Source organism: Gymnoscopelus braueri, assembly GCF_963280865.1.
Source record: "Gymnoscopelus braueri genome assembly, chromosome: 14".
NCBI lineage: Eukaryota > Metazoa > Chordata > Actinopteri > Myctophiformes > Myctophidae > Gymnoscopelus > Gymnoscopelus braueri.
In genome coordinates this window covers 44,039,053-44,066,158 of record NC_137619.1, presented here as the reverse complement: position 1 = coordinate 44,066,158, position 27,106 = coordinate 44,039,053, and the positions used below count along the sequence as shown (strand labels likewise).

Below are 27,106 nucleotides of genomic sequence, written 5' to 3'. Positions count from 1 at the left end.
AAACATGTTTGAAAGTGAAATATTCCTTTAAGTTCAGTACTTGAGTAAATGTACATGTAATGTACATTCCACCACCGTGCAGACAGGCAGAAATAGAGAGAGGGGGTTGGAGTGAGAGAGTGCTAGGAGTGGAGCCCATGGGAGATATTTAAGACCATGGTCGTGACAGAGTGTCAGGGCCATAAGTCATTCCGTCTGTCCCCAGTGGTTTATGGAGTGGGAGAGGGAGGGACACTCGTTGACAGGGCAGAGGGTATAGCCCCCCCCCCCCTTCTCTCCGTGCCTCTGGCTCATAATCAGTGTTGCCAGATTTTGCGAGAGAAATGAGCAGCAGGTCTATGAAAACAAGCCCAAAAGAAGCGGCCACATGAGCACTTTAAACCTATATGCATCGGATATTTGAAAATGGCCGATCTACAAGCTCACAACGCGTTGTATCACAACACGTTGAGAGCTTCTAGATCGGCTACTTATTCGGGGTTTTTTACGTGAAAAAAGTGACACATTTTGAATATTTTTTGAAAATGTTTAACAACACAAATCTGGTACAGAGGTCCTTGGCACAAATTATTTGGGAGGTCCGTGGACGAATGCATATTAATTTGGGGTCCTTGACATGAAAATGTTTGAGAACCACTGGTTTACTTTAAACAACATTAAGGAAGCAGCAAGCCCAAAATAAGCAACTACACTTTAGAAACAAGCCCAATATTAACACATTAACTGCCAGAATTATTTTCATATTTTTTTAGCCAGTGCCAGAGTTTTTCATTGGAAAAAAAAAGTACTCAGGAGCCGAAATACAGACTTTTTAAGTTTTAAGTTAACAAGGAAGCAATCTGGGAACCCATCGCCAACTGAAAATGAAAAACAGCGCCCTCCGCTGTTTGTTCTATGTCTGTTGGCTCTGGGCGGAAGAAAACGTAACGCCAGAGCGCAAGGAAACCGGTGTTTGTTGTATGCCTTCAGCGCATCACTTCCGGTTGGTGCGACTATGTTTTCATTCCCACTAACAATATTTCTACACGGAACACTAACACCACTTCTCCCAGAGAACATGGATCGTATTGGTTATAAGCCCACTTGTTTCTATGATGAAAGAGTAAGTTAAAATGTGAATATCTTTCCGTGGTTTTGTCTGCTCCGCGGACGCTATTGTTAAATTAGTTTCGGTTTGTTTCGAGGGGGGAAGGATCGACGGACACGTGAATCCCGCCCACTACATTTGATTGGGTAAAGCGCGGCCTGCTTCCTGATCTGAAGGCACGCCCATGCGCACACGTTATGACGAACCTCCCCGACAGATTCCAACGCAGTGCAGAAACTGTTCTTGAGAGATTAACAAGGAAGTGGATAGGAGTCTAGATCTTCAACTAATCATATCTCCTTGGTCTTTGGGTGAAATTGGAAAAAAAAAACATTTTTTTTTCACTTCACGTAGATCTACGCGATTGGCAGTCAATGTGTAACAAGCAGCTTTACAGAAAAAGAAGTCGCTTATAATAAGTGGACATGGCAACACTGCTCATAATGTCCTGGCTGCTGTACACAGACCAAGTTGCTGACTGGGTACTTTAGCCCTGCTCAACCTCTAAACAAAAGGCCTGTTGTCTCCCCCACCCACCCACCCACCCTCTCACTCCCCCCTCTCTCTCTCTTTTCTGTCTCTATTGGTGCATCCCTTTATTGTCTCCGCCAGGCCGAAAGGCATGGCGAGAGAGTATGTTTTACCCTCCGTCCGTTTGTCCGTCCGTCCGTCCGTGTGTGTGTGTGTGTGTGTCCGTCTGTGAGCAGCTAATCTCCGCCACCGTTGGCTTGATCGCAGCGAAACTGTGCACACACACTCCCTGGATGCCAATTCCGAACTTCTGCCCCAAAGTTTTCACATGGGCCTTTTATAGCGCCACCAGGTGGCCGATTTGTGCAAAACATATTTTTTGACAGTACTCCTACAGATTTTGTCCAAAAATCTCGCAAATCGGTACACAGTATCTCTATAGTCATTAAAGGAAACGGTCTTACATATTTTTCATATTCCATCCTGATTGGCTCAAAATGGCTTCCAAAGTTTGCAGGAGTGCTCCGTTTTCAACAAAATGCCTCAAATCATGAACACAGCATGCAATTTCCGTGAAACTTTGCACGCACATTCCCACTATGCCGAGGAATAAATGCCACTTGAACATTTTCAAATCAGCCTCATGGTGGCGCTATAACAGGCCGATTCATGTTTTTACCTATAACTGCACCAATCTGTGTAAACGTTGTATGCGCACTCCCTAGAGGTAAAGGAAAAACCTTTGCCCTGCATTTTTCACATCTGCCTTTTATAGCGCCACCAGGAGGCCGACTTATGTAAAACAATTTTTTTTATATTACTCCTTCCAATTTTATCCAAATTTCACGCAAATCGGTACACATGATCTCCATAGTCATGTGATCAAGACGGAGTTTGATTTTTCATATTCCATCCTCATTGGCTAAGATTGACATCTAAAGTTTGCTGTAGTGGCTTGTTTTGAACAAAATTCCGCAAATCATGAACGCACCGTCCGATTGCAGTCAAACTTTGCACGCACATTCACACTATGTTGGGAACTAATGCCACCCTTTTAACATTGGCCTGTTATAGCGCCACCAGCAGGTCTAATTTAGCAAAACATTTTCTTTGCCCAAAATGCCTCAAACCATGAATGCAGTGTCCGATTGCCGTGCAAGGCCCAATAAAAAATGGCACCCTTTGGCACCCAACATTGGCCTATTATAGCGCCACCAGGAGGCCACAATAACCTACCTGACCTGGCGGAGACCTGTGCTCCGAGGAGCACTTTTTCTAGTTTTAACTATGTAGAGAGAGGAGAAGCACCGAGAGAGCGAAGAGAAATAAAGACGTTGTGTTTGTCTGTCTCTCACACACACACACACACACACACACACACACACACACACACACACACACACACACACACACACACACACACACACACACACACACACACACACACACACACACACACACACACACACACACACACACACACACACACACACACACACACACACACACACACACACACAGGTTTGGCCGGGAATGTCCCGGTTGCAAGCTGGGTGTCCTGTGTCCCGACAAAGAAATTATGTACAACGCTCAAATATCAAGTATCAAATTGTCCCGTGTGTTTTCACCACAGTTAGAATTGAATAACACTTGCTTTGACTGCTTACATAGATGTTTATCGTGCTCTGTGCTGTTGAAAGGTGATCTGAAGCGTTCTGAGCTTGTACATCGTCTATTTAGAAAATCTGATTGAAGTGATTAAGCAATTAAAACCGGGAAAGCATCCGTGTCATGTTAGATTTTAGCATTGGCTATTAAAAAATAGCAGATTTACAAGCTCACAGCGCAAGCTTGTACTGTACTGTATTTTTTTTTTACACAAATCTTGTCTTCTGAATTCAACTCTACAATTAATTTAATCAATTTGGGCCATTCTAATAATTAGTATTAGGCATGTTCTTGTTGCACTGATTTCCGACAAGTCTAACAAAACAGCTGTCCCGAACCGGTGTCCCCGGTACTAGGCTACTCAAATGGAGCGGAGGAGACCGAAAGAAAGAGGGAATAGCTTTTGCTTTCCTAGTTGTCTCTTTATCAGCTTGTTTGTTGTTTGTATTTTCAAAGCCGTAAAAAAAATAAAGAAAGTAAACGGAGTGAGTGATATGTTTCACAATTCTTCGTTGTATAAAGAAGTTTTGTCAGTGAGAGAAGTGCATGGCAGCAGTCATGTCATCTCGTCTCTGTTCATTGACAAAGTGCACTCTATCCCTCTGTCACGTTACTATAGTAACCCGATAATGGCACTACATGTGTTACAGCCAAATCTATACTTCGTCGTACGACGGGGCCGTGCGCCGTAAAAAAACGGATCTACAAGCTCACAACACGTCGTGGACGTGACGCATTGTGAGCTTGTAGATCTGCCATTTTCAATACGCGGCCTGCTGTACGGCAAAGTATAAATTGAACTCTGGAGCGGAGCGGTTCTCACATTATTTCATTTTCTAGCGCGAATATATCAGCAATCGCCGATTTTTTGGGCATATCGCTCAACCTTACCCTAGATAGAGGCAGAGTCAGGAGCAGTACAAGAAAGCAAGCAACGGAGTAATACAGTGAGGGGGACGTGAGAGTGAAAGCGAGCAGAGAGCAGACCTTATAGATTGTGGACGCTGCATTCTGTCAGGGAGCATTGAGTTGCCCTCCTTTCTGAGTGGGTTTAAATCACTGTCACACGCCCAGCAGTCTGCTGAAGGGCGGGGTGGGGGGTGTGCAGGTGTACTGCTATTTTACTAGCCTATTTTTGTAGGTCAGTGGTTCTCAAAGTGTGGTTCAGGGAGCCCCCAGGGGTCCTTCACAGGGTTCCAGGGGCTCGCCACAAATATTTGTCAATATAGCATCAATTCAGTTTAACCACTTTAACTGAACCCCTATGACACCACTGGTTGGACCCCCCCCCCAACCAGAGATGGGGGTCTGCGGCTAAACACACACAACACAAGACGTATCAATTCGGGGGTCCTGGACATGTTGTAGGTAGAAGATCAGACAGCCACGCGTTGCTATTGGAAGAGCACCACAAACACCAGGCATGAAATCAGTTTGATTGCTGCCGCTTGGAAATATGGAATTAGTTAGTTCACTTTGGCTCAGGAAGGCAGAAACACACGATTAACACATTCACTGCCAGAGGTTTTTTTAAAACAGGGTACAGCCAGTGCCAGCGTTTACTTCTACTCCACTACATCTCAGAGGCAAATATTGTACTTTTACTCCACTACAAGTATTTAAAAACTTTAGTTACTTTGTAGATTTTGATTATTATTACAAAACATACATTACCCACTTCAGCCCTAAATACATTTCGGCCATTTGAAAATAGTCGATCTACAAGCTCACAATGCGTCACGATGCGAGATTATAGATCTGCTATTTTCAAAAGATTTGAATAAATTTAAAAACTTTTGAAATGGGACCTTCCGAATTCTGAATTCCGGACTTTTACTTGTAACAGAGTACTTCTACATTGCAGTATTGATACTTTAACTTAAGTAAAACATTTGAGTACTTTTTCCACCACTGCTATTGGGGATGGTGAGGAGAGGATGACGACATTTATAACAGGGTTGTGTATAGATGAATCCAAAGACGCGCTGCCTGTATAGGCAGCCATAGCTGTGGTGTTGTAGGCAGCTATGGCAGCTATGGCTGCCTGTAGGCAGCTATGGCTGCCTACAGGCAGCGCGTCTGTGGATTTGTGAATAGAGTACAGAAGTCCTGACGTCACTCGTTCATCCCCTGGTTCGTAAAGTAATTTCTCTATGGAGAATAACATTGGGTCATCTTAGAATCGTCTCATATAAGAATTGCGGTCCAAAAATAAACAAAATGTCTCGGCGATATTGTCAGGGAGGAGGTTCTGTATCGTTTATGATAGTCAGTCACTTATATTTGATACAGTCTGTTTCTGGCGAAAATTTTACTATTTCGGCGGAAGTAACATTAACGTTTTCTCACCGTCAGTTGATGCTTCATATCCATAAGAGTCAAACCGCCGGGATCATTTGTTTATTTTTGGAACAGTTCTTATTTGACGCGATATTAAAGACGTCTATGGGGATTCAGAACAGGGGTGGAAAACCACGAACCAGGTAGGATGTGTAAATTACGTCAGACTTCGGTGCTCTATAGAGGTATGTCTGTGTCACGTCCCAATGGAGAGGTGGGGAAATGCAAAAACATCCCTCGTGCGAGATACAAACACAACGAAGAAAGCCCAGAGAGATTTGGCCTTCTCACTCGCACCAGATGGACCATGACAACAGACGGGATCAACTCTCTGTCCTAAAAGGTGGTGAGGACAAGAGAACCGCTGTACACCAACGTCACCGTGGACATCGGCAAGCGGTGAGCTTTGAGCAAACTTGAGCTTTGCTTGGAGCCCCCATATTGTTAAATCCACTGCATACATCAATTGTGTTTATGCTGAGATGTACATTTCTCAAGATGAAATTAAAAACATATTGATTTTTGTGTGTTTGTGTTTGTGTGTGTGTGTGTGTGTGTGTGTGTGTGTGTGTGTGTGTGTGTGTGTGTGTGTGTGTGTGTGTGTGTGTGTGTGTGTGTGTGTGTGTGTGTGTGTGTGTGTGTGTGTGTGTGTGTGAGCTCGCTCTCTGGTCCATAGCGTCAATGGAGGAGAAGTTGGAGAACTCTACTAACATTATATGGACCAGAGCTATGTGTGTCTGACAGAGAGGGGAGGAGATTTAGACTGGTGTGGTTTTATCTGTGGCTACATGTTAGTTAGCGTTGGCAGCCTAGCTTTTAGCCTGATAAAGCTCGGCTGATAAAGCTCAGGGAAGCATCTGCAATCCAGTCAGCAAGAGCATCAAGGCACCAACTCAGCAATACCTATTAGCTATTAGCCAAGTCGTCCCTGCTGGCAAATGGCAGAGGCACACTTCGACTTGTAGCAACGTGAGTCAGGAATCACAAACAGCCGTGTAATTCTGAATTAAAAAGAATGAGTAGGCACCGGCCTAAACTTTGCAAGTTAAGCTTTAAGTTATCTCAAAATAGGAACCTGCCAGGCTTTAAATATGTCTCAGGATGGTACTACTTTTCATCTCCTTCCCTCGGTTGGGTCTCTAGGCTCATCCTTGCATTCAGGCCCTCAGGGCATGTCGCTGGTTGTAAGTAAGCCACTGGATTCAGTCATTCAGAGAGCAAAACACTGAACAGGCAGAAATAGACAAGGCTTTTAAACTTGGTTGCCCTTTTGCCTGCCTCCGTGCAACAGCAACAACACTCAATACCACTCAAGTGCAAGCTATTGCTATACTACAATGAGCACAATTCAAAGGACTACAATGGATGCTTGGATACATTGTGGTTATAATTATAACCTACGGTTTGCATCATTAAAGCAAACAAGAAAAGGATATATATATATATATATATATATATATATATATATATGGTGATGACAGGGTTTACCTTCTACATGGGAAAAGGGGTCTGCGTGTTATACAAGGTTAGGTAGCGCTGGGCGATATGACTTCATATCAATATCATGATTATTTGCCTTATTATTGCCTCAATTACGATTGAACAATTATAAAAAAATAAGTGAAAATAGCAAATCTACAAGCTCACAATGTGTTTAATGAGACTAATCAATTTAGTTTTTTTGTTTTTTTTTAAGAATTATGTGTTGATTCGTTGATATACAAGAAATAAAAAACATGTAAAAACGGCTTCTGAATTATTCAATTATAACCTACAAGAGCAAGATTTAGTCGGTTATTGGTTCTAATTATCAGTTTTGATATGTCTTGGTTAATTGTGCAGCCCTAATACAAGGTATAATCATGCATGGGTAGGATATATGCGCACACACGCAGGTCGATATGGACCATGACGCCAGTGGAGAACACGTTGTCATGGAAACAAGTCAGGCGGCTATCTAATGTACCATAATAATAGCATGGTATTGATAACACATTGAGGTTACTGCTGTGTGCTTATTAAAATTAAGCAAGTTTTCCTCTTAATTTCTTTCTCTGCAAAAGAAAACCATCTGGGTTAGGGCTCCGTCACAATCATGAAATCTGATGACGATTAATTGTCATATTAAATAATTACGATAAAAATGTATTTGTGTTTTTGGCATTGAACATCGGAACATGAATAAAAAAATGTCTGTATGCCTTTTATGCTTTGTAAACAAAATCTGCACGGGGCAAATATATCAATTAACTTCATTGACTGACATATTGAATCATTTTATGCTTTCACATTTTTGTAAAAAGAAATAGTGGAAACAGCCGATGTACAAGCTCAAAACACTCACAACGTCGTACTGCGCCATGTTGTAAGCTTGTAGAGCTGCTATTTTCACTATTAAATGTTTGAAAATGTATAAATACTTTTCAACATGGAAACGGTAAGATTATGCAAGATAAGTGCAATTATTATCTCAAATAATTGCGTTATAAGGCGATAATGTAAGAACTGCAACGGGCCTAGCCTACCCATGGTAAATAAGAGAAACATAAGAGAGCCCACGTTTAGGGCGATGAGCATTGCGAAACAGAACCTACTGTAGGTGACCTAGTGATTGATTGTCAAACTTTAATTGCGGAGACCCCCAATTTGATATGCATTATAACCATAACTATAACGACAACTATACGAGCGTTCAGATCAGAATCATCTTTATTGTCACATCACAGGTGTAAAGGTGTAAAACATTCGTTTTTGTGCAAGCTCCATCGTCTTTTGTTGTTTCCAGAAAGAGACAGAATAAAAGAAGAGGTGGGGGGGTATACATAATTATACACATAGCATATCCATCCGTACAGTATGTATAATATGAGGTTGACATAAAGTGCATGAGTAGGGGTGTGCGATATTGAAAAATATACTATCACGATATTGCGCAGTGAACGAGGAGGATCACGTAAACAAACTCCCCGTAGTCTGTTAAAACTATGCAGTGTACCTGTTTATCAAACTTAGCACTGACGCTAATGTTATGAAAACAAGTAATTTATATTTCTAAAATCTATGAAGTGTTTAATGAGGAGAGCAATGTGACAAGAAGAAAGGAGTTCATAGCATTTCTGTCGCGCTACTTCTACTGAAACTCCGACTCTTTGCAGAAGTTATTGTAATAGTTAAAGTCCTGTCTATTATTGTAGGCCTATATAATAAGTGTCATGAAGCATCAGGGCATTAATTCACACGTTGTTGTGATGCATTGTGAGCTTGGAGATCCATTGTTAGCTTTTGGGAATTTGTACCCTTTTGAAACCTCTCCCTCAGCAGCGAGTGGAGCTATTGTTGTTTGGACACCTAACTCCATTTCAGCTTGATTTCTGCTCGTCTGAAACTACTAACTCCACTTGCGCTGGGTAAAGTGTTGATTTACCCGCAATTTGGGTAAAGTGTTGATAATATAATGACACATGCAAGTATCTGACAACATATAAAGTCACTATACCAACTTTGATGAGGCAGTATTGCTTTGTTTTAAGCTTTTGTTTTCTTCATTTCCTGAAAAACGTATATTTAGTTTTTTCGTTTCCTGAACAATGAGCGTTTTGGAGTTAGCAGGTTCACGCTGGACAGCAGAGATATACTGTTCAAGATAGACTGTAGATCATGGGTCTTCAACCGGGGGTCCTTATAGTTACTACAGAGGGGCCGCCAAATCTTGAACCCTAGAATCCCTATTATGAGGGGAACATTAGCCGAAAATAGCAGATCTACAAGCACACAACGCCTCGCAGCTTGTAGATCTGCTAAAGTGTTTTGGTGCAGAGGGAAAAAAGAGCAGACTAAGTACAGAGCAAAGTCACGTTTACCAAGTATTGAGGGTTTAAAAGTCTGAAATTACATATTAACATGAATCCAGCAAATGAACAGAAAAGACAAGTCAACAAAACAAAAAATACATTAATTTACACACTAGTAGTGCTGTCAAACAAATCTATGAGGTCATCTATGAAATCAATGAAAAGGTTTAATATGCATCAAAATTGTGCATGTGTCAGACTCAGGGAGGGCCCATGTACGGGGGGGGGGGTAGACAGAGGGTGCGAGAGATGTCCGTCTGCAGTGATGCTGAAAGACGAATGAAAAGGATATTCAGTAATCTGACTGATAATTAACCCATTTAGACCTGAGGCTGATTCTAAAAACGCCTTCTAAATCCTGACCTAAGTTTTCTGAAAAACTTCAAATATTTATTGAAAAATTACAGAAAATGTATGTTGCTATATACTGTACATAGCGGTATAGTTACAAATAGGGGTTCCCGCCCAAAATGGGTTAATTAAGGAGACGAGATTTTGTACCCGAGTCCTTAGGTAAAGGAGGGTTGAGCAGATTGTCAAGAAATGTCCTGATGGATTTAGAATTAAATCGCTCAGAGAGTGATCCAAACGACCACGAATATAGTTGTCGTCATAGTTATGGTGTGAACTTGAGTTAGATTTTTTAAATGTCATATAGTTATCGCGGTCGTAACAGTGCTTGGTGTCTGTGAATGGTCCTTTAGGGCGACTGGTTCTCAAACCTTTCAGGCTGTGAGTGTGACCCCCCAAAATAATGATATTTGAACTGGGGACCCCACTCTGATAAGCACTTGGAATTGTAGGAGTTGAGGCATTCAATTGTGTTTGACTTTGTCCACAGATAAATGTTTAACTAGTTTTTAATAGTATAGATTGTTGCTTACTTTTGATGCAGTTTTGGTCTTTTTATTTTCTCTCTTTTTTGGTGGTATTAAAAAGTTCTTAAGTCCTTAACTTGTCAATTCACTGTCATCTGGGGACCCCCCCCCAAAAAAATAACATGTGGGGAACCCCCTGGTGGTTCCGACCCACAGGTTGAGAACCACTGCTTTAGGCCAAATAAACCTCCTATTTGATTTGCCATCTCTAGGAAACCAATCTACACTGTAAAATCTGTGTGAATTTAACTCTCAAGAGTGTACAAATGGTTACAGGTCCATTTGGTCCTTGATGGGGTTCCAGGGGGTCCCTATGACATTTTTCATAGTTAGTAGCCAAATGGGCCGTCCAAATAATATAACATAACTCTGAGAGTATACAAATGTAATCAATTTAAGGGACCCGTAATAGTCTCTTGTGTACACTATCAGAGTTACAGACCGGTAAAGGACCCCTAGTGGTCCCCAGATCCGACGTTGAGAACCAGCATGACCTAGGTCATATTATACGTTATTACCATAGACCCTCGGCATGTTATGTAATCAAGTAATTTAGAGAGTAATTTAATTATACTGGAGCAGAGTAAACCTGGAGAAAAGTACTCAGTCACAAGCTAGCTGCATTCCTACCCAAACCCTACACCTTTTGTTTAGTATTGTATTATCTTTTTAGTATTGTAGGATGTATGTAGGGCTGGGCAATTAACGGAAAATATGGCGAAACTGATACTTATAACCAATAACCGATTTTTTTTTTGTTTTTTTGTTTATGTATTCATATTTCTTATAAATCAACAAATCGACATGAAATAATCATATATTCGTTATTCTAAATTGATGAGTCTAACCACTATTCTATACTTTCTTGTACAATGTTGGTGGTAGATCTGCTATTATTTTCACTATATTTGTATAGTCTTTTAAAAGTTTTATAATCGATTGATTTTAAGTCTGCATCTCGCCCAGCCTTGTTACGGGGTGCAGTATGTGTTCTCTCGTCTCTTGCTTTCTGTACGTCTTTTGAAAGCTGACTCTGGGAGATATGGTCAAAGACTTCTTATGCATTCATGCAAATAGCAAATAGTCTCTTGAATCACATTTTAGTTCCGATACTGTACTGTCTTCTGAGCCACACCACGCAATGTTAATTCCCGTTGTAAGTTGAAGGTGATTCTGTAACAAAGATCTAAGGTGTGTTGTTCAGCCAACCACTGCAATCATCACAACATTTTTCAAACTGTTTAATCCAGTGGTTCTCAAAGTGAGGTCTGTCCGGGCCGGAGACCCCCAGGGGTCCTTGAGGTGGTTCCACGGTGATCCCCAGCTAAATGACAGATAGTTACCAATTGGACCCTTACGGATCTGTCACTCCAAGTGTACGAATGGAACCAAAATACCAAATGGACATTATATGATTGTTTTAGAAACAGGTGGTAAACTCCAAACTCCAACATTAAAAATAATATCACCTGCACGGAATTTCTTGACAGAAAGTAGCTCATAACATGTCTTCCGTGGATTTGTATGAAACAAAAGCTTTGCAGATAGAAAGAGGACAATTCAAGCTTTCCGTACAGCTGCAATGTTGGCGAGTTTAACGTTGTTTAATACAATCAGATAGGATGAATGGTTTGGAGGAATGGGCTGGCAAGGGTTGGTATTGCAACTCTAGATTCCAGATAATAAAAATAGGATCTAAGAGTTTCTTGCGGCTAGGGGGTCTGTCTGTGGCCCTAATGCACAGCAAACTGGAGGTCCTTGAAATAACTTAAAAACGTTAAAAGAACCACTGGTTTAATCAAACTGCCAAGACCGGTCCTTCCTTGCATGTTCATCACCCAAGCCCCAAAGGTCAGGTGGGCACCAAAAGACCACATATTAGAGCTGACTGCATCTGATAGGGGGTCGGGGGGGGGGGGGATTCACACATTTTTGCAATAGGCTCTATGCACAGCAGCCATATTGTTTAGAAATTCACAGGTGTTACCGATGACGCTGATGAAGGCTCTGTTCCATAGTGTAGCACAGTAGTTCTCAGACTTTTTAATTTCCATGACCCCCCATAACTGTACATTTGTACACTCTCAGAGTTACACACCCGTAAGGGGCCATTTGGAACCCCCTCAAGGAACCATGAGGGTCCCTGGACCCCAATTTTAGACCCACTGGTGTAGCAAAGTGTTTCCAGTGAGCCAATATTATGCACAATATCAGCAACCCTGACTCTGTTTGACCAGAATGGAACAGAGCCTTCATTAGTATCATTGGCAACACCTGTGCATTTATGGCTGATGTGCATAGAGCCTATTGCTTTGAACAGGAGCTGATGAGATGTCAGACATTTTCAAGTCTTACCAGATGAGTGGTCCACGGGTCCACCAGCACTGTTGCTGAAGAGGGCAGAGTAGAGGTCAGGGTATGCCTTTTCCAGGGCCACACAGAGCTCTAGGAAGTGGTCGCTGTCCTTGTTCGTCAGCATCTTCAAGAGGTGGTCCACTTTCTCGGCGCTGGACGAACAGTTCTGGTCCAGCTCGAACCTGTCGAGTTGGCTCAACGTCCCAGAAACGACCAGCAACTCTATCAGTCGGTCCGCGTCCGTTATGGACTCCAACAAGTTCTGGTGGCACTGGTCTAGCAACTCTTTGTGCTTTGGCTCCATTGCTGTTTGTATCGGCCGTTAATAGTTCCGTATGGCTTTCCCAGGGCTAAGTCCAGGTGGATTAGGGTTCTAACTTCTAACAACAACAAAAAAAACACCACGCCAATTTAACCTAACAACGAACTTATCGTGGATTTACGGCACTTCGCCTCAACCATTACGGCCATTTAGGTCGCATTGGAGAGATCAATGTTTATAGCAAATGATGGAGGGGGGGGGGCACAAGAAGCCATATTCGTAGCCCAGAGGGCTGTTGACTGCACTATAAAAAAAAGAGCGACACATTTCCACCGCCGCCCCCCCCCGCATCTTACTTGTGTAGTAGTAGCGGTTCATAATATCGTCGCCGGGGCTTTCTTTCCGAGTACACTTTACCCGGAGACATTCCCATCTTTGCAGTGGACCATTTAACTGCACGTTACGTTACCCTGGTCTCAGTAAAAAAAAAAAAAATTACGGCAACTATGTTGCTGATGCTATTCCTCCAGTTACACTGTATCCATATTATCCAGTTGGTCCGCCATGTCTGGAGCTGTAGCTCACACTTCGTCGTACCACGGTGTCGAGTGTTGCCATACATTTCGAGAGAAATAAGCGTCCAGGTCTATGAAAACAAGCCCAAAAGAAGCGACTGTAGGCTACGGCTATTTGAAAATAGCAGATCTACAAGCTCACACAAGTCACAACGCTTTAATTGTAGATCTGCTATTTTCAACAACAAAAAAACTCTTGCGTGTAAAATGTGAAATATAGGTGTAAAATAGAAACACAAATCAAATCTGGCACGGGGGTCCCTGGCACAAAACATTTTCAGATGGGGGTCCGACCGAGGACAAATAAATATTAATTTGGGGGTCCTCGATATGAAAATGTTTGAGAACCACTGATTTAAACAACATTTATGAAACAAGCACCAAATAAGCAACTGCACTACAAAAACAAGCCCAAAAAACCCGCAACCAGCGCAACTAACCAATATTTACAAGCAACTTTGCAGAGAAACAAGCCCAAAATCGCTTATAATAAGCGGACATGGCAACACTGACGGTTTCGCCGGCGCCGGAACATAGTAGTGCCCCCTTCGATCTACAAGGCCACAATGCACCGCGGACGCAACGCCTGTGGGCTTGTAGATTGAGGGGGGGCTGGGCTATTGTTCGCCCGCACGACACCGTCGTACGACGAAATCTGACATAAGCAGCTGCTGCCCCACTGTCAATCAACCGATAATCAACGCTCAACATAGATGTCCAAATGGGGCGGGGTTTACACAAAAACACGCCTAATTAATATTATTATTATTATTAATATTATTATTATTTTCAATGGGCGTGTAGTACGACGAAAATTCCATGCGGGGAAAGAAATGTGAATGGACATACAGTAATTTCCACGAATATCTTTGAGATGTATTTTATCGATTTTGACATTTTTATGTCAACATTGATAAACTAGAAAATGTGCTCCTCGGAGCACAAGTCTCGGTCAGCAGGTCGTCTTGGTAGAACGGGTCGTCTTGGTAGAATGCGCATGGTTTTTGGTGTTCTGCAGGGGCGACTGAATATGTAGTGTCTGCATCTAAACAATGTTCTTCTTGAAGCAATGTGTCATATGGGAGTCGTCGTAATTGACTGGTTTGTTCAAATGCTTGTCTGTCTTCTTCATCTTCATTGTCTTGAACAGTTTCAGCAGTTGATTGGTGTGTTTGATCTATGTCAGTTTTCTCTAGTGCTACATAATGTATTTGATCAAGGTGGCCAATTGTTACAGTATTAAGACTTCGGCCTTGTTGTGGGATCAATTCAACTCTATAGTCCTCTTCTGTGTTACTGTTGTAGATGAGTATGCTTTCTTAGCTTTGGCCTTCTGCGCCTTTGCTTGACCAATGTTAGGTGTTCTCAGAGGGACACACACACACACGGACGGGTGATTTGTACTGGAAGGTACTGTTCCAATCAAGACTGATTGATCCTGTCTTACCTCACTTCAAAAAACATAAATGGCTTTTTGAAGTGACACACACACACACACAGGAAGAAGGTAAAAACTTCAGATGATTCATGCATATAGATCTGTATCAGATAAGATGGCGGAAGGAGAGGGTCGCAGCACGCCAGCTCCGACTTTCAAACGTTCACGGCTTAAACCTGAAGTCTACAAAACAACTGACGACAAAATCATTGTGGAGGATGAGTTACTACACTTTCTCTCTGCAAGGATCAAAACTTTGAGCCAAGATGAAATCGTACTGTTGGCTACGAATACGTTCGACACCGAGGGGATTGAGGCGTCTAAGAAAGTGTTGTTTGAGTTGTGCCCTGCTACCACGCAGAGGAACATAGCCCACAAAGGGCTGCATAAAGACGTGAATAACATCAAACTGTGTCTCAAAGTGTTGAACGAATCTGGGGAGAATATACCTAGATTTGTATCACATTATTTGGAGGATTTACCGCCGGTGTCGTTTACCAGCATTGACACAACTTGTCTGCTACGGAGAATGGAACAGCTATATGCGGAAGTGTGTTCTCTGAAACGTGTCACCCAGATCCAGACAGAGGTATGCGAGCATATGAATGACCGGGTGGCAGCATTAGAGCACCGTCCTGCTGAGCGAGCTGCGGGTCTTGATGACCCGGGGCTGGAGCCTGCTACGCGACAGTTGCAGAGCGAGGTATCCAGCTGTGGCATAACGCTTGGGACGAGTGCGACGGAGCCAGAGACGAATGGTTCGAGGACAACAGCGACCACGCCGGGGATGAGTGCGGCGAACCAGGCTGCGGTGAGAGCGGCATCATCACACAGTCCGGGCGGAGAGGTGGCGACGGCCTCGGGGACCGTGAAAAGGTCTATCGATCCTGAAATCCCATCCTTCAGCCTCTGCTCTAAGGGGGTCGCGAAACGCTGGCAACAACAATGGACGGGCCAGGAGGCCAGGTGTTGCTCCCATCGTCGGCACCAGTGCTGTGAGTAGCATCAAAACGGTGCAGACCAAACTCGTGAGTGTGTTTGCTACCAAGTTCTGTCCTGAGTTGGATGCTGACACACTTTCTGTGTATCTTAAAGACAAGCTCAATCGTGAGGTTACATGTCACAAGATTGTCATTGCTCATAGCAGATTTGGATCTTTTAAAGTGACTGCGGAATGTAAAGAGGTTGGGGAGATGTACGCCCCTGAGCTATGGCCAGAAGGAGCGCTCATTCGACGGTATTATGAACCGCGCAAGGCTGGGACTGTCGGGGCTGCAGTGAAGATCAACGTGCAAGCAAGTAATAATATGCAGAATGGGCTTACGGCCGATCAATGCGCCTAGTCTGCTATGCGTGTTGGTTTTTTTAACTGTCGGGGGCTGCGCCTTGGTAACAGTGCAGGAGACGTTGCCAGATGCGCACAAGTGGATAAACTGTTGCAATGCTGTGACATCTTGTGCCTGCAGGAAACGTTCCTACCTAAACAGGACTTGGGACAGTTGAACTGTTTTAATGACGAATGTCATGGTGTGGGGGAGTCAACAACTGACCTCACCTTGGGAATAGTGAGGGGAAGGATCCCTGGAGGGGTGGCCATTCTATGGCACAAAAAGCTTGACTCTATGATTAAGGTCATTAGACTTGACACAGATTGGTGTATAGCTGTGGAGTGTAGAGTAAACAACAAAGTGGTCACTATACTTAATGTTTATACACCATATGAAAGTCAACAGAATGAGGATGAATACCTGAACAGATTAGCTTTTATTAATTATTTTATTTTAGACAATCAAACTACCTGTGTCTATGTCATGGGTGACATGAATGCCGACCTCTCTGATAAGCACTCAATGTTTGCTAATCATATGATTAATTTCTGTGAGGATAATAACCTCATAATATCCAGTCAGGTGTTGTTGCCTGCAGAAAGTTACACCTATATAAGTGAAGCATGGCACACAACTTCTTGGCTCGACCACTGTATCAGTACTGCTGATGCTCATGCTATTGTAGAATCTATGGAGATTGTCTATGAGGTATCCATGTCAGACCATGTCCCTGTAGTGGTAGTGCTTGATGTTGTGGACAGACTTCCTGAAATGACCAAAGAGGGTAATAGTGCCGTTAACACAAAACTAGATTGGTCCAAACTCTCAAAAAATGATGTACTGACTTATTTTGGGAGAACTAATGATCTGTTCAGTGATGTATTGTTGCCCTATGATGCAATTTTATGTGCCGATGTAAACTGTAAAATAAATAATCATAGCAAGGACCTCTGTGCTCTCTATGACTGTATAGTGGGGGCTATGTATGAGGCCAGCAGACCTCTTTTTCTGCAAAAGAATAGTATCAAAAAAGTAAAGCCGGGGTGGAACAAGCATGTGGCAGCCCATCACGCAGTAGCTAAGCAGGCCCATAAGGCGTGGGTCCTGGCTGGTCGCCCCAGACAGGGACCAGTCCTGGACCATAAAAAGAATACTAATACTCTTTTTAAATCAGCTGTGCGCCATATCGGTAGGCACGAGGCTAAAATGAGAGCAGATTCTATGGCTGACAAGCTACTTGGCCATAATGTAAATGGGTTCTGGAAGGAGGTGAGAGCTCTAAACAGAAATAATGCTATCTTACCTTGCAACATGGAGGGTGTCTCTGGGGAGAATAATATAGTAGAGCTCTGGAGGGAACACTACTACCAGGCATTTAATTGTGTCAAAAGTGACCCATATGAATTGGACAACATTATTAGTAGTTCTGCCATTGGTTTCTCAGCTAATGAGGTTCGCAAAGTTATAGAACAGTTAAAAGCTAGCTATAATAAAGCTAGTGGCTCTGACAATATCACTGCTGAGCACCTTAAACATGCCAGTCCTAAGGTTGCGGTCCTTCTGGCTATCTGCCTTACTGGACTTATGACTCATGGGGTACTGCCAAATTCCATGTTGTCTGTCACCCTGGTGCCCGTGATTAAAGACAAAGCGGGCAAGGTGGGGAGCTTGGACAATTACAGACCTATAGCTCTCGCTAGTGTAATGTCCAAGGTCCTGGAAAGAGTCCTATTAGATCGACTTTCTTCTTTTTTTAATACTACAGACAATCAGTATGGGTTTAAGGCAAAGCATGGTACTGATCTTTGTATATATGCACTGAAAGAAGTCATTAAAAAATACAGAAGCCAGAATTCCTCTGTCTTAGTTGGTCTGGTTGATGCGTCACGTGCTTTTGACCGGGTCAACCATCAGAAATTGTTTTTAAAGCTAAAAGAAAGGGGAGTGCCTGATAGCATTACACGCATCTTGGCATACTGGTATGCTAACCAGAGAATGCAGGTCAGATGGGGTAGTGGGGTATCGGCTCCCTTTTCTGTCAGTAATGGGGTCCGGCAAGGGAGTTTACTCTCTCCAGCCCTGTTCAATTTATATATGAACGATCTCTCTGTCCAGTTAAATCACTGTAATACAGGTTGCAAGATTGGGGACACCCTAATTAACCACCTGTTGTATGCGGATGATCTGGTTATACTTTCTCCCAGCAGTGCTGGGTTTCAACAGCTGCTAAACATTTGTACAGAGTATGGTGTAACGTTTGATGTCAAATACAATGCAAAAAATATAGCTGCAAGCAGCGATAAGCGGGGCCAGGGAATGCAGAAAGAAAAGAGAAAGAAGCAATGATAAGTAATATGCATAATAAGCCATAGAAACATAGAAGAATGAACTTGAGAGAAAGAAGACCATGCAATTAACAAATGAGCATTTTAAACCCTCACTAACCCTAACCTCAGTAAAACAACGCCTAAGCCTATCCTCAAGAAACACTATGTGTAAACCCAAGAATGCCAAATCATGATCACCTCAGCACATCGTCGGGGACAGGGATCGAACCAGTGACCTCCGGACTCATGGGCTGCCTTTCTTCTCATTGAGCTATAGATATGATAACCCTGGTAGTGTCTGTTGATATATATAAGTCTTTCCGTCCCTGATGGACCAGGCCTCTGTTTTGCTGACTACTCTAGATCACTGGTTCCCTAACCATCTACCGAAATTGTACGTCTCCTCGGAACAGAAACCAGTGAAAGTAGCTGATCTACATGATGATGAGAGAGAGAGAGAGGCAGAGAGAGAGAGAGAGAGAGAGAAAGAGAGAGAGAGAGATAGAGAGAGAGAGATAGAGAGAGAGAGAGAGAGAGAGAGAGAGAGAGAGAGAGAGAGAGAGAGAGAGAGAGTAAGAGAGGCAGTGAGAGAGAGGCAGAGAGAGAGAGATAGAGAGAGGCAGTGAGAGAGAGGCAGAGAGAGAGAGGCAGAGAGAGAGAGAGAGAGAGAGAGAGAGAGAGAGAGAGAGAGAGAAACGGAATAGATTGAAGCGAAAGAGAGAGAGAGAGACATGGAAACGGAATAGATTGAAGAGAGAGAGAGAGAGCGAGAGAGCCATGGAAACGGAATAGATTGAAGAGAGAGAGAGAGAGACATGGAAACGGAATAGATTGAAGAGAGAGAGAGAGACACGGAAACATAATAGATTTAAGAGAGAGAGAGATGGAAGCAGAATGGATTGATTGGACATCTCAACCTATTGCCATTAACAGGAATCGAACCATCAACCTTCGAATTGACAGGCTGCAACACTACCTATAGTGCTATAGCTTTGTCCAGGCTGAGGTTGTCTGTTGAAGATAAAAGTGAACCAGTGAAAGCAGCCGATCTACAAGCTCAGAAAGAACGTTGCTATCTGAAAGGTTTTGAGATTGTAGATCGGCTATTTTCAGAATGAAGTATGTCATACATACTTCATACCCTCTCAAATAAGCATTTCAGGTTATCTTTATCAATTGCATATGTATTAATTGACACAATTACTGGTAGTGTCTGTTGATATTTATAAGTATTTCCGTCCATTATGAACCAAGCCTCTGTGTCCCGAACTACTCTAGATCACTGGTTCACAAACCATTTACCAATAAAGGCATTTTTGTGTCTCCTCGGAACGAAAACTAGTGAAAGTAGCCGATCTACAAGCTCACAAAACGTTGCTATCTGAAAAGTTGTGAGATTGTAGATCGGCTATTTTCACAATGAAGTTTGTCATACAGTACATTGCAAAAACATACTCTCTCCAAGAAGGATTTCATGTTACCTTTAACAGTTGCACATGCATTAATTGAGAGAGAGAGACATGGAAACATAATAGATTGAAGAGAGAGAGAGATGGAAGCAGAACGGATTGATTGGACATCTCAACCTATTGCCATTAACAGGAATCGAACCCTCAACCTTCGGATTGACAGGCTGCAACACTACTTATAGTGCTATAGCTTTGTCCAGGCTGAGGTTGTCTGTTGAAGATAAAAGTGAACCAGTGAAAGCAGTCGATCTACAAGCTCAGAAACACGTTGCTATCTGAAAAGTTTTGAGATTGTAGATCGGCTATTTTCAGAATGAAGTATGTCATACATTGCAAAAACATACCCTCTCAAATAAGTATTTCAGGTTATTTTTAACAATTGCACATGTATTAATTGACACAATCATGTTGTGTGCAATGCAACTCAAATGAAGTCCGCATCAAGTGAGGCTTGAACTGGCAATCTTAAAGTTGTGAGGCACACGTTTAAGGGAGAAGCCATTGGACCAACAGACAAGAACCTGTGAAAAAGGAGATCACACAGATGATACAGTTTCACGCAAATAGCTGAAAAATCCTGGGTTTAAGTGTTTTTCAAACTGCTCCAAATTGCGGACAATCTAAGGGCGGAGCTTACTGGTCAACGTGATACATGTGTTCCTCATGAGTCAAGGCACATGTGTAAGCAGGTTTAATGGCTGTCGGCCAAACGAGGCATGACTTTTGCCTGTTTAAAGTTTGCATTTTCAAAAAATCGCTATAGCGCCCCCCCTTTGACCAATTGGAGTAATATTGGTTTCAGTGATATTTGGAATGACCCTCAACATTACCGCAAAGTTTCAAAGAAATGTGAGTCTGCATGTATGTGTTAGGGGCAGATGAATAATTGTCATAAAACTGCAATATTCATTGGCTCATTAAAGCTTAATTTTTTCACTTATGGAAAATCTTTTTTTCCTTGTTTTTCGGCATAGGTCCAAAGTTCATGTGTAAAACGTTTCGTGCAGATTACTCAAAAATCCCAGGAGGAGATATATATATAATATATATATAATTCAAAATGGTGGGAGATCTAAAGGTCAGAGGTCAAAAGTCAGAGGGTGAAGTTGTTCAGCATGAAGAGACGCATATGTGTATCCAAGTTTCATGGCTGTAGGTCAAACAGGGCATGAGTTGTACCTGTTCAAAGTTGGCATTTTGCTATAGCGCCACCTTTTGACGAAAGATTGTGAGAATTATTTCTTGATAGTTTTTCATGACCATCTACCATATGGCCAAGTTTCGTAAAAAGCGTATGCACGGTTCAGCCAGAACTGCGAAAAGTGGCAGAAGAAAAAAGAGGGGAACATGAAGACAGGTCCAGAGCTGAGCTCTGGCCCCGTAAAAAGTGTGGTCATGGCATGCAGGACAAGGGAAGACAAAAACCTTTCCTTTCCATCCTTCTACCTTGCTGGGCAAGTGCTACCTGTGTGTAGCAAAGCTAAGTATTTGGGACATGTCATAACAGACCAGTTGACGGATGATGATGATCTGTATAGGCAGCGTCGAACACTTTATGCTCAAGCTAATATGCTGGGGAGGAAATTTAATTTCTGTTCTGTTGAGGTAAAGGCTAACCTCTTTAGAGCTTACTGTACTCCCTTATATACTGCCCCTCTATGGGTTAAGTTCAAGCAGGCTAGCTTGTATAAACTACAGGTTGCCTACAATGACTGCTTGCGGCTACTGATGAGAAAACCTAGGTGGAGCAGTGCTAGTGAGCTGTTCTGCAACCTGGGTATTAGCACTTTTCAAGCTCTTCGGAGAAATCTAATGTATAAATTTATGTGTCGGTTGAATGAGTCTCAGAACTCTATTATTGGATTATTGGTCAATCCCTGCCACAGTGATACTCGTTATCAGTCTCCTTTCTGGGAACACTGGTACGATTGCCTTATTTATAGCTGATGTTTTACGACTGTACTGTCTAATATTTTTTATGTGTCTTGTTCTTATTGGACCATGTGTCTGCTAAATAAAGTTGATTGATTGATATTGACACCTATTTATAGGATTTTATTTCGTCATGCGTCCCTCTAGCCAATCAAAGGCATTGGTGTCAACATATTGACACGTGTCACGTGGAGCTTTTATGCCTTTGATTTTGCCATACAGCAATTAATCCATGATAGAACCAAATAAAATGTTTTTTTTTAAAAAGACACAAAGGGCTTCTCTCCAATAGCCTGGTTCTGTTTTCTAAAGCCGAACTGAAGCCAACGCGTGTGTGTGGGAAAGGATAGGGAAACCTGGGCACCATTTTTGGGGGAAGGCAGTGCCCACTCTCCTGGAAGAGTGGGCACTAATCTCCCTGAAGACTGTGCACCTTTTGGAGGGGAGACTGGGCACTAGGCCCTAGTATGCATTGTGAAATTGTAGATTGGCTATTTTCGGCGCAAATAAGCAATGTATGAACAAGGAAGCATTGTTTATACCCTATGAATACCTGAAATACCTATATAAGAAATAAAAAGTGACAGTCTCTTATTAAAGTTGCATGGAAGCCTTTCTCAAAAATAATAAAATGATAAGACAAAGCATTTACAGTTGTATGGAACACAATGTTTTATAATGTAGTTGTCCCTGCTTCATCTCTCTCACCTAAGGGGTCCCTTAGCCTGAAAAACGTTCAAACAAGTTTCTTTATTCTACCTGTCGTTTCCATGAAGACAGCAAAGAGGAGAAATGAACTCATGGGATCAAACAGTGTTTAGTGAGACGGGAGTTGGGGTTGCACATCTGGTCAGGTGTGCTCAGATGTGTGAATTAAGTGCCATTATCTGTCTATTGATTTTGTTTTTGATTTAGCCCCAGCATTACTGTAAACCCTCAATGTAAACTTGACCTTTGGCTCTGTACAACACCTAATCTCTTTGCCGAAAATAGCCGATCTACTTGCTCCTTGTGTTGTTTCATTCTCAAGATGACTGAAAGAAAGGCAATTTCTATTTAATTTCTTGTAAAGACTTTTTCACCGGTTACATTTGGGTACAACGCCATTTGAACAAAATCAAATTTATTGGACTGTAAATATAGTAGCAATATTTAAAAAAAAGGAAAAAAGGGCTGAATAGTTTTTGTTTTGTTCAATCACAGCACAGATATTGGCTAAATTTGGCTACGCTGCCTAAAAGATTATTGATATTGCAGCTGTAGTTCAATAAAATGGTTGTAACGTCGAAAGGGTACAGTACACAGGCCTATGACACAGTAGGCCTATGACAGACCTAACCTTAGGGTAGTTTCATATTTTCAAATATGGCCTCTATATCTCCCCCATCGCTTGAACAATAGCGCCATCGTGTGTTGGTTTTAAGAACTTGCCATTTGAATCCTAATGACCTCCCGGCTGCTTGATTGATTGATTGATTGATGTAGTTTATTTAGTAAGACATGAGAATAGTACATGACAGTACATAACAGTACATGGAAGTACAAATTCACAATACAAGGTCTACTAAACTGGAACTCTCATTAAGCACTAAGCTTGTTTAAGATGAGAACCCCATGCACACAAATCATGATGAAATATAAGAGGCAGATAGATATACACACTACTATACAGAATGTCATACAATCAGCTTTCAGGTTACTGGTATGAAGAGAGAAAAATATATGGGGGGTAGGTTAAGACTTAGACAGGGGCCATTTTCGAATTGCAGCCTCCTGAAGGTGTATCTTTAGGGCAGTTTTGAAAGTGAGTAGGGTTTTACACTCCTTTACTCCTTTTGGTAGGGCATTCCATATTTTTGATGAATAGCATGAGAACGAGTTCATTCCCTTAGTTGAGCCAAATCTGGGTTGAACATGATTTGTGGAGCTGCCTCTGGTGTTATGATCATGGACTGCATTAACATTTTGGAAGTATTTTGACAAATACAGGGGGTTCCCAATGTTGTGGTGTATCTTGAAGACCAGGCCCATAGCAAGTTGCTGTACTCTGTCCTCAACCCTAAGCCATCCAATCCTAGCAAAATGAGCAGGGGTTAGATGGGTTTTGTGATTGAGGCCAAGAAGTAGCCTTACAAGTTTGTTTTGGGATGTTTGGAGCCTTGTTTTTAAGGCCTTGGAGGTGTTGTGATACCATGAAGTGCATGCATAATCATAATGACCTTGAATGAGGGCCCCTGCAAGAATTTTCAGAGTATTCTTAATCCTCCACAAAAAGCGTGTTGTTTGGTTGACATTTTTGATAACTTTTTAGGCGTTTTTGTTACCAGAGAGGTTTGCCTCCAAGATGGAGCCCAGGTAGGTAATTTCATCCTTTCTTTTGATGACATCATCACCCACTTTGATCGTGAAACTCTCTGCCTTGCTAAGGTTAGGACTGGACCCAAAGAGGATGGATTCAGTTTTACCCAGGTGTAATGAAAGTTTGTTGTCAGAGAGCCAGATGCAGATCTTGTTGAGTTCGGAGCTGAGAGTTTTCTCAACCTGCAGCCTGTCCCTGTCCGAGACTAGCAGGGCCGAGTCATCTGCGAACTAGCCTCGATCTCCAGGCTTTTATTGTTTAGTGTTGCTAAAAAATAAAAGCCTGGCCCAGCCTGGCGTCGGTGTACTCGGTATGAGGAAGTGTTTCACTTCCCAACCAACCAGAGTGCAGTGGGCGTCGATCGTAATGTTGTGTTAACGGGGCGGGGGTTGACGGACAGATCGGTGAACCAATGGGATCAGCCGCAATCTCTCGCCGGCTCTTTACACCCGCCCCTCTATACACGAAATCAGGAGCGTTGGGGCAGTCCATCTGCGAACAGGAACAGTTTGCAGTCGCAGGCTGATGACATGTCATTCACATATATCAGGAACAGTAAAGGTCCTAGTATACTTCCTTGTGGGACACCACAAGTCACAGGGAGGGGGGGCAGTGATGTGTTCTACCGTGGTACGGTGTATACGCCGTATACAGTGCAGATTTTTTTTGGGGAAAGCGTATACAGTCTGATAACCATTTCATCCATTGAAAACGCGATAGCGTATCGCGCATGTCACGCAGGGAATAATTATCGTATACCCTCCGAAAAAAACTAGATCACACCACTGAGGGGGGGGGGACTGGGTGCCGTTTACTTCCACCACTTGCTCCCTCCCTTCCAGGTAGGATCTCATCCAGTTCACTGACGTATCATCAAAACCTATTGCTTTGAGCTTATTGATCACAATTGGGTGATTAACGGTGTCAAAGGCCTTCTGGAGGTCCAGCATGACCATGCCGCAATATTTGCCCTTGTCGACATCTTGTTTGATAGAGTCGTTCAAATAGAGAAGGCATGTGTCAGTGGAGTGGTTTGTTCTGAAACCAGATTGGAATTTGTAGATTAGATTTTTTTCGGCAAGATACTTATCGACCTGTTCATAGACTATTCTTTCCATGACTTTCGAGATGGAGCTAAGAATAGAAATAGGGCGGTAGTTGCCAGGGTCTAATTTGTTTCCTTTTTTGTACAGAGGGGTCACCCTTGCTTTTTTGAAATCGTTAGGGACCCGTCCCTGTATGATGGAGAGGTTTATTATGTGGGTAATGATTGGAGCAATGGAGGCGTCTGCTTCTGTGTTTATAGACACACACGACCGGAAACGGAAGGCCTACAAATCCACGCCCACTTTTGAAACAGCGCCGCTACTCGAGGTCCGTTAGAACGATGAACTGCAGCTGCCAATTCATTCCCTATAGCCAAATTCCATTCCCCAAAGCTCGGTCACTCGCTCACTCTCCTCGCTTCCTCCACTCGCGCCTAAGCCCCGCCCCTGCGAGGAGCCGAGGATTATTTGCGAGGACGGAGTGGTCGAGCGGTTGCCGTCAAAGGATCGGACTGCACTTAGCGTCATTTCAAAGCGACGGAAAATTCCGCGATCACTTATGACGTCTCAAACAGCTGGACCAGAGCCGTGGATGAAAATATACATGCATAGAATAATATGCAGGTATAGAATAATACAGAATATAAAAATAGACAATTCATCAATGTGGATGGCCACATTGTTATCTTTATAGTTAACATTTTGTGCAAAGCCATCTGTGTGTTTGAAGTGTTTGAACTCTCACTGTACTAACTCCTGTCTCTCCTCCCCCATACAGTCTGACTGTGGCCTTTCACTGGTATATTTTATTATAGTGTTTTCTACTTGTTTAATATTAATTGGTGATTAAATTGTCTAATTAAAGTATAATATTCCTGTGGCATTTACAAATAAATGTTATTGATTATCTTGAGAAGCACGTCTCTGCTCCAGTCTTTTACAAACGAACCTGTGTTGCACTTCAGTGTAGTTCTTTAGCACTTTAATTGATTCTTTGGGTGAAACTCCCAAAGTGGCGTAGTCGAAGTTACATTAACTGTTATATTTCTGCCATGGTTACATATAGTAATAGATGAACTTTATTAATGTGGTTGCCCGAATAGGGTCAAAATGACCAGCTTCACCGGGAATCCTGTGCTTGTATTTTTCTAAGGGATTGCATGGTTACATAGTTGTATTGATGTATTAGTGCATTAAATTTCCCCATCCACTTTAATGGACTTTAACGGGCCCCTCCCGCTAACTTTGGAAGCCAATTACGGACGAACGGTAAGGACTATCAAAATGCCGTTTGGATATGTTTATCCCATGGGTTCATAGAACATGTGTACCTTTTTTTGTGAAATTTGGACAAAATATGTGGGAGGAGGAGCTAAAAGTGTGTTTTGAAGAAAATTCAAAATGGTGGAAAATCTATAAGACGCAAATGGGCCTACATAAGGAGTTGCGTCATGACCCAAGGAATCCAGAGGAAATGTTTTTATTCTACGACCTACGGTTCAAGAGTTATCCACCTGTTTCCGCGGGAATTTACTGGAGCAAAAATCCTGTGTGGGAAACATCCTGCGGGGGGACCGGAAGTAGGAAATAGCGGCTCAGTGTGTTTACATTTGCCAGCAGAACGTAGCTGTACTGCGAACGGGCCTTTTGCATGTAGTTGAAGCGCAAGGGGGCGAGGGGCGGGGGGGGAGAGAGTCAGCGCACTGAAGTCAAGGCACAG

At 42.6% G+C, this 27,106-nt stretch overlaps 1 protein-coding gene across 1 annotated transcript in view; it reads right to left on the bottom strand.

Annotated features, from left to right (window-relative positions):
- dlg5a (discs, large homolog 5a) overlaps positions 1-13,452 on the bottom strand; it is a 131,554-nt gene extending 118,102 nt beyond the window's left edge. The window contains exon 1 of the mRNA XM_080450030.1: positions 12,651-13,452. Coding sequence (XP_080306156.1) covers positions 12,651-12,954 — 304 coding nt within the window. The 5' untranslated portion in view covers positions 12,955-13,452. The remainder of the gene's footprint in view (positions 1-12,650) is intronic.
- Positions 13,453-27,106: the final 13,654 nt, after the last annotated feature.